Here is an 8,092-nt window from a genome sequence, read left to right on the forward strand (position 1 = left end):
TCAATCCTGGAACTTCTTCCATCTCCCCTGTGTATCTCTCGGGGAATCAATCAATCCACATGCTAGTGAAAAAATAATGGCTTTATGACCCACAGTGCACTCGAAATTAGAATATACAGTGGGTGGAATGGGAGGCCCAAAAAACTTTAGAGTGATGTGGTCTAAAGGCAGGCACTTGTGGCTGAGTTCTCTCGGAGTCGTTCTCTTTGGAAGGGCGACGGAAGCAGCAGATGCGAAGATATTATATAAGCGACCCCTGCGTCTGTAAGCTCGTGTTGGTGTGGAGACCGGCTTGTGGCTAGCCTGCTCTTTGGTGAGGCTGCGTCTCTGCGTCTGTGTGGGTGGTCGTGCATTGTTTTGGAAAAGTGGGCTTTGTGTATGTACTCGTCTGTGGACTTGTAGTAAAGAATTTGGCGGCTCCTTCCTTTCTCTGGGTTGCTCTCTCTCTCTCTCTCTCTCTCTCTCCCCCCCCCCTCCCTCCCTCTGGTTTTAGCAGGATAAAGCTTTTGTGCATGTCGGTGGTGTAGAAAGTAGTCCTTCCATAGAGGAGGGCCTGCCTGGCGATAGCTCGAGTTCGCCATGGCTTCTTCTGTTCTGCAATGCCGTTGCTCTTCTTCTGCAGGCCCTGCCTCTACCCCATTGGCCCATGCCCTCTCCTCTAAGCTGAGAACAGAGTCCCTGTATCTGCCCCCTGTGAATGTGTGGCGGCTTCGACAGAGCCGACAGCTTCTGGTGTCTGCAGTTGCGGCTCCTCCTCGCCCACCCCAGACTTTTGTCATACAAGAAGACGATGGAAACAGAGAAAAGATCGAGCATGAGGCATTCAGTTTCACAAACCCTCCCCCGTTTACCCTGGCTGATATTCGTGCAGCTATTCCCAAGCATTGCTGGGTGAAGGATCCATGGAAATCTTTCAGCTATGTTGTGCGAGATGTTGCGATTGTATTCGGTCTTGCAGCAGGAGCCGCCTACATTAATAATTGGATGGTATGGCCTCTGTACTGGTTTGCGCAGGGAACCATGTTTTGGGCGCTCTTTGTTCTTGGGCATGACTGGTAGGCACTGCCCTTCCTCTTCTGTTTGAACATTTCTGTCTTCATGACTACACGCTACATTTTACTTGCAGTTTTGGTTCATTTGAGGTCCTAAAGGAGCACATAATGTGTGATTGACATTTTGTGTTGCAGTGGGCATGGAAGCTTTTCCAGCAACAAGAGATTGAACGATGTTGTAGGCCATCTCACACACTCCTCTATATTGGTGCCGTACCATGGATGGTGTGTATTGGAACTTAAATGCTTGTTTTTATCTTGTTCAAGGGCTTTTCTGAGGCTTCCCTTGTCATCACAGGCGGATAAGCCACAGGACCCACCATCAAAATCATGGACATGTGGAGAATGATGAATCGTGGCACCCAGTGAGTGATTGTGCTTGTTGATTTCAAATCTCAATTTTGCGAAGGGAGGGTTGGATTGCATTTGTCTGTTTTGTACCCTTGATGGTGGACATGCATGTGGAATGTGTATGATGCCGTGAGGCTATGGAAGTGCTTGCCCGAATTTGAGCTATGTGAATAGCTGTGTGCTTGTGGCTGTGGCATGTATTCCATGCGGAAGTTAAAATGTCAAGCTCTTGGTTCCTATCTGTGCAGATTGCAAAGAAACTCTACAATAGCCTTGACAGTCTCACGCGCATGGCAAGGTTCTCTCCCTTCTCGATGCTTGCCTATCCATTTTACTTGGTGAGTTTGAGCGAATGTTATATTTCTTTCCTGCATGGGATGCTTGAGTACAGCTACTAAATTTCTTTAATTCTTTGACGCAAAGTGGGGTCGAAGTCCTGGAAAGACAGGCTCTCACTATGATCCAAGCAGTCCTTTGTTTGTTCCGAGTGAGAAGAAGGATGTGCTGACCTCCACAGCTTGCTGGTCTTCCATGGTTGCACTTCTAGTGGGCCTTACCTTTGCCATCGGTCCTATGTGGATGCTCAAGCTTTATGTGGTTCCCTACTGGGTAAGGGCCTGAAATTGCCTTTTGTATGTATGCAAGTGATTCATTGACCGCACCAGCACCGCGCACCAGGCTGCGGTGCGTATGCCATTCTTCATTAGTCTGTGATCATTCTAATGAGCTATAATTTTACTTATCAGGCGTTTGTGGTTTGGCTTGATGTGGTGACTTATCTTCACCACCATGGATATGATGAAAAGGTTCCCTGGTATAGGGGTCAGGTAAGAGTGTTCCACTTTCTGGTTATGCGCTGTCCATTGTCGGTTCTCTTTTGATTGAATGTAGCTGGCAATTGTTGTTCTTTCAGGAGTGGAATTACATGAGAGGGGGACTCTCTACCATTGACAGGGATTATGGATTGTTCAACAACATCCATCATGACATCGGAACTCATGTTGTTCATCACTTATTTCCTCAGATACCTCACTATCATCTAATTGAAGCTGTAAGTGGTATTAAAGTGTCTGTATGTCTCGTAACTCGTTAGCTTCCTTTCTATTGTGTCTTGCCTAAACTTGTCTTTTGGGAGCAGACTGAAGCGGTGAAGCCCGTTCTTGGAAAGTACTACAGGGAACCTGAGAAATCTCTACCCTTTCCGGTGCATCTGTGGAAGGTTTTGACGAAGAGCTTCAGTGAGGATCACTATGTCGATGATGAAGGCGAAATTTTGTTTTACCGAAAGGATGTCAAAAGTGAAGCTGCATAATTACTTCACACTCAAGACACACACACACACACATACACACACTCTCAAGAGTCATAAACCTTCTTCCCAAAGCCGCCTCCACCACTCACGATCCAACATTCTTTGTGGGCTATGCCCTCTACCATTTCCTATACTCTTCACTCCTTAAAGCAAATTGGTTTGATTCTTTTTCTTCAAGAGCTGATTTGTATCATTTTTGTAACCTCTCATATAGAGGACCAGTGATGTATTGAGCTACTCTGTCACTGGATTGAACCTCTTAAGCAAGATGGAGATTGTATGGTTTATTTGGAAATGCAGTGGATTCAGTATGCCCAACATGTTGGCTAGTGCTGGTCTATAGTTATGTTTTATAGCATTTTCAATGGCATTTGAGTGAAGTCTTAAGTCACTGGGTAATACCTGCAGATGGGTTGAACAATGCCTTTTTATTGAGCGAAATTGTTACTCTAAAGGTATTGAGTTCTGGTTGCCTCTAGTACCACTAGAAGAGTTGGAAGCGTTCAGGAAGATGCTAATAATAATCAGTTGCTTTGCCAAAGGGCAGCCTTTGTATGGATGCTGTGTATGGATGAATGTGTGGTATATTTAATACAATTACCTGTGTTGACAATGGCTGTCATATGTCACTCGCAATAATTTTCGGCCGGAAGTGTTGTACGTGCTGCATGTCGCACGTTTGGTAACTTGCGATAATTTGCGGTTCAGGTGTTGTAAGTGCTGCTTTGTAGCGCACGCTGTAACCTGTCATAATTTGGGGTTTAATGCGTTCCAAGTGCTGCTTGTAGCATGGACTGTTGGTGGAGGCAATTGTCTATATAAGAAATTTTGGAATTACTTTCAGAGCTGCATGGGAAAATTGATCTGGTTTGAGATAGTGTTGTCACTATATGGTGTAGTTTATCACATGGCCTGTTTGTCACCCACATTGCCCTTTTTGGACTGCTGTCGTCCCTTGTGCGTAATGATTACATAACCCCTTTACCGGAAAGGATAATGTTTTAATTATCAGGCTGCTATAGTTCTGACTCGGTGTGGATACATTGCAAGGTTAAATCTGAAACTTTTTCTTTCTGAGGTTTTGACTGGTGTTTTGTGGTACTGGTAGGATGAAGATAGCAGTTAGTTTGTGCAATGCTACCGCTACGGAGGCTTGACCAGATATTTGAGCTCGCCTATTGGAATATTGCACAGTGTGCATGCCCAAGGTTCAAGGGTAAGGTTGCCCGCATCTGAGTGACCAGGCGGCTGGGCTAGTGCCGGCAAGTAGGCAACTACACAAACCGGACAATGAGAGAGCATCTTAGCATTCCCTTCACGATTGGGTGGAAAGCTCGAGCATTGTCCCTCCCAAGATATTGAGAGTGTAGTCGGTCTAGTTAGCCGGCGATCTAAAATTGGTTGGGTTGATAGATTGAAACAATTGTTGTGTCATTGATGTTGGCAGAGTCGATCAAAGTTAGAATTAACTTTAGGTAAATGTGGGAAGTACAACAAGGTTCCTGACGACTTACGTTGGCACTGAAAAATTGGAAGGGTGCTCTGTTGTACATGGGCTGAAATTATCCCTTCACGATTGGGTGGAAAGCTCGAGCATTGTCCCTCCCAAGATATTGAGAGTCTGTAGTCGGTCTAGTTAGCCGGCGATCTAAAATTGGTTGGGTTGGTAGATTGAAACAATTGTTGTGTCATTGATGTTGGCAGAGTCGACCAAAGTTAGAATTAACATTAGGTAAATGTGGGTAGTACAACAAGGTGTCTGACGACCTACGTTGGCATTGAAAAATTGGAAGGGTGCTCTGTTGTACACGGGCTGAAATTATCCCTTCACGATTGGGTGGGAAGCTCGAGCAGTGTCCCTCCCAAGATATTGAGAGTCTGTAGTCGGTCTAGTTAGCCGGCGATCTAAAATTGGTTGGGTTGGTAGATTGAAACAATTGTTCTGTCATTGATGTTGCAGAGTCGATCAAAGTGAGAATTGACATTAGGGAAATGTGGGAAGTACAACAAGGTGTCTGACGACGTTAAGTTGGCACTAAAAAATTGGAAGGGTGCTCTGTTGTACACGGGCTGAAATTATCTATCCTTGAAAGGCAGTGCCATCAAAGGAGGGTAGGGGATCAATGTCAAGGACTAGGGGAGGGGGTGGGAAAGCATGGCTCCCTAAGGGAATATGTTACAAGAGAGATGGACCCAAGAGAGATGTGGCAAGCTGGCGAAGTGCTAGCGGCTGCAAAAAGGTTCGGATGAAACAGAGCGCAGCTGTCTAGTGCCCACAAAATTGTTTGAAGTTGTCTGTGACGTATCACAAGGGGCCGAAATAGTCAGCAATGACGGTATGCAATCTTTGATGTGATTGGCTCACTCTCCTCCAATAGAAAGTCGAAAAAATCCCCCCTTTAACTTTAGGAAAACGCCATTACAGACTCTCTCTCTCCGAGTTTTCAGCCACATAAATAGCATGTGATAATTGGTCGACATATCAAAGTTCAAATTGCAAACCTATTGTGGAGTCCCCCCACTGGGCTATGTTCACGCCAGGCTTAGTTATCTAATCAACTATGCCCAGACAGAGCATTAGATGAATAACTACGCCTCTTGCCTGGTCACGCCAGGCTTAGGGTGGATCTGCATGCAGCAGAGGGCGGGGGTTAAAGTTACATCAGCTGTTTTGACGTTAGTATTCTAACGCTACCCTCGCTAGTTTAATTGTGCCGTTTTCGACAGAGTTAGCCATGCCAAGCTTCGTTTTGCCACTAAAAGATAGACGCACAGGTGCAACAGTTGGCCAAAACCTCCAAAAGGAGTGACGACATCTTTACCCCCTCCTATGATGCGTGCGAATGTGCCCTTAGTTATTCATTCATCCTCCCAACTAAGCCTTCCTTGATCCTCACAATTATGCCAAACTCGACATAATTACAAATGGTCATAGTTATTCATTTACTGCTCCTTCTTTAGTGTGACCAAGAATGAGGCTTTAGTCATTCATTTAATGTTCCTTTTTGCGTGTGACCAAGAATGAGGCTTTATACCCAAGAAACGTAGTAGCTCAGTTGGTGAGACCTTTGAGATGCAACCCCAAGATCGAGGGTTCGAGGCTCACAAGATGCGTTCTCTTGGGTGTATTCTCCTCCTCTATTGGGGGGGTGGTTCCCACGGTTGCCCCTCGAGGGTGTAATGTGCAACAATGTACAGTTGTAAATACATGATATGTGTATAGTTTCTCCCTACTTCTTTCCCCGCGTCCAGATGGTTTAAAAAAATGAGGCTTTAGTTATTCATTTAATTCTCCTTCCTTATTGGGACGGTGGTTCCCACGGTTGCCCCTCGAGGGTGTAATGTATAGCTGTAAATACATGATATGTGTATAGTTTCTCCCTACTTCCTTCCCCGCGTTGATGGTGGAAAAAAAAAGGGAAAAAAATGAGGCATACTTATTTGTTCCAAATAACTGATAACTAAGCCTCACGTGACCATAGCCTACACAACTCAGTCGTTGGCAAAAAAGTCTCTTGGCTTTACAACTTTGTTGCTTTGAAATTGAAAATTGCCGGTTGAGAGTAAGGGCGTGGTCACGCGAGGCTTAGTTACCCATAAGCCTGACAGACTTCTAACAGGAGCGCAGAACGGATACCGGGAGCAGCAGGTAGAGAGAGGGAGAGCTGGGCGTTGACAAGAGAGAGAAACTTAGAGCGCGGTTGTGTCAATCGGGCAACGTTTTGCAACTAAAAAAGGCATAGTTAGGCTTCTAAACAGGTAGAAAGCTGCAACGTGTCAAAGCCTGTCGGCTGATCTACGGAGAACTAAGTCTCGCGTGACCATAGCTTAAGAGGAAAAGGAAACATGCCCGCCTATATTTTGTAGAATATCGTCAAATAATTAATAAAAGTGATATGAGTCTAGTTGCAAAAATGAATTTGAAGTGCCTCTTGGCTTTACAACCTTGCCGCTTTGAGAATGAAAATTAACGGTTGAGAGGAAGAGGAAAAAGAAAAATTCCCCCTTGATTTTGAAGAAAATTGTGTAAAATGAGCAAAAATGAGCTCAAACTTCTCATGAAAAAAATTAATGAAAATAAACTGAGTCTGTTGCAAAAATAAATGTTCTTGAATATTGCCCACTCAATTTGTGGAGGCTTCACGATACGCTATAGGCTGTAGTTTTCTTAAACTGATATGAGGCATTGCCTTGCTCTAAAACGGGCCTTTCATTTACACAGGCCCTTCAAGGACAAGGTCTTTAATGAGCTTATGGGTGTGGGATCTTAGCGCAATATCAAAACTTTTCTTTAGGTGCAATTGCACGATCTCTATTCACATTTATTAATTTTTATTCAAGTCTCCTTGTTCATGCTTGAAGTGCGACGTCTATACTATCTTACTTCTTACTATCTTTTTTGTTCTTGGCAAAACTTGCAATTGTGAGTAGATTATATTGACAAAGCGGAAATATTACAAGTTCTTGCCATGCTCAAGCATCAAGCAGAGCCATGACAACTTCCTTGGCTCATCATTACATCAGCTTAAAGGGGGGGCCACCCCATGACAAGTGAACAACCCACTCTTTGAGGTAGTCATAACGGACGGTGCCAATGACCTTGCTCCACTCATAAGAGACAATCTCTTTTTCGAAGGCAATGACTGCCTCCCTACTTTCTTGGACTACCTTCGTAAACTTAGATGTTTCCAATATGTTCTCGAATATTCGACCATTTCTTGCCTTCCAAACGTGATGAAAATAGCGGTATCTCATCATTTGCATGGCTATTAGTAGCGTTTGACTCTTGAATTCCTTTCCTCCCAAGCATAGGTGAGCAAGGTCTTCCCTAGCTGATCTGCATTGTGAGCAACTATCCAGACCAATTCTCCTAGCGAGTACCTTGACTCCAGTCGAAATGGCTCCCCAAAGCACCTTCTACACAAAAACCTTCATTCTATGTGGCCACCAAATATTGTTCACAACTGTCTCCCAGCTTGACTCCGACTAGTTCTTGCCTCATTGCTTATTAATATCTAAGAACCAATCCTTAAAATACTTAAGTGTACAATATACTTCCTTAGTTTGAGGTTTAAGGAAGTGTCTGTTCTTAGGCCATTGCCAAGCTTTCCACTCGAACTTGGATTCGCAATCCGGTAAACACACCTTGTCAATCCATTCTAGAGCTCTACTAATTCCTTTTTGTTCCATTCAGATTAAACTGGAGAGTCACCTGATTCGTTCCTTTCCAATTACACTTACTATAATCTCAAAGTTGTCCAAGACGTTTAATACCTTTGTTGTTAATTTTCATGGAAACTTCTCTCCAGAAAGGGATCAGTAGGATGCTTCCGGCCTTGGAGAGCCAAGAGGACCAATGAGTTATACAATTATGAAA

At 44.2% G+C, this 8,092-nt stretch overlaps 1 protein-coding gene across 1 annotated transcript; it reads left to right on the plus strand.

Annotated features, from left to right (window-relative positions):
- Positions 1-291: 291 nt before the first annotated feature.
- On the plus strand, positions 292-3,033 carry LOC147435914 (omega-3 fatty acid desaturase, chloroplastic-like). The gene is made up of 8 exons (XM_086488820.1): positions 292-1,055; positions 1,188-1,277; positions 1,351-1,417; positions 1,652-1,741; positions 1,827-2,012; positions 2,150-2,230; positions 2,317-2,454; positions 2,542-3,033. Exons 1-8 carry the CDS (start codon positions 580-582, stop codon positions 2,713-2,715), a joined length of 1,302 nt encoding a protein of 433 aa, XP_086344946.1. The 5' UTR covers positions 292-579; the 3' UTR covers positions 2,716-3,033.
- Positions 3,034-8,092: the final 5,059 nt, after the last annotated feature.

This window comes from Adiantum capillus-veneris, chromosome 18 (genome assembly GCF_014529385.1).
Source record: "Adiantum capillus-veneris isolate H3 chromosome 18, ASM1452938v2, whole genome shotgun sequence".
Classification (NCBI taxonomy): Eukaryota; Viridiplantae; Streptophyta; class Polypodiopsida; order Polypodiales; family Pteridaceae; genus Adiantum; species Adiantum capillus-veneris.

Excerpts from the sequence above, each read along its gene's own strand:
- LOC147435914 (XM_086488820.1), top strand. The coding sequence starts at position 580 with ATGGCTTCTTCTGTTCTGCAATGCCGTTGCTCTTCTTCTGCAGGCCCT. Across the intron at positions 1,278-1,350 it reads TTGGTGCCGTACCATGGATG|GCGGATAAGCCACAGGACCC; the intron begins GTGTGTATTGGA and ends TTGTCATCACAG. Across the intron at positions 2,013-2,149 it reads TTTATGTGGTTCCCTACTGG|GCGTTTGTGGTTTGGCTTGA; the intron begins GTAAGGGCCTGA and ends TTTACTTATCAG.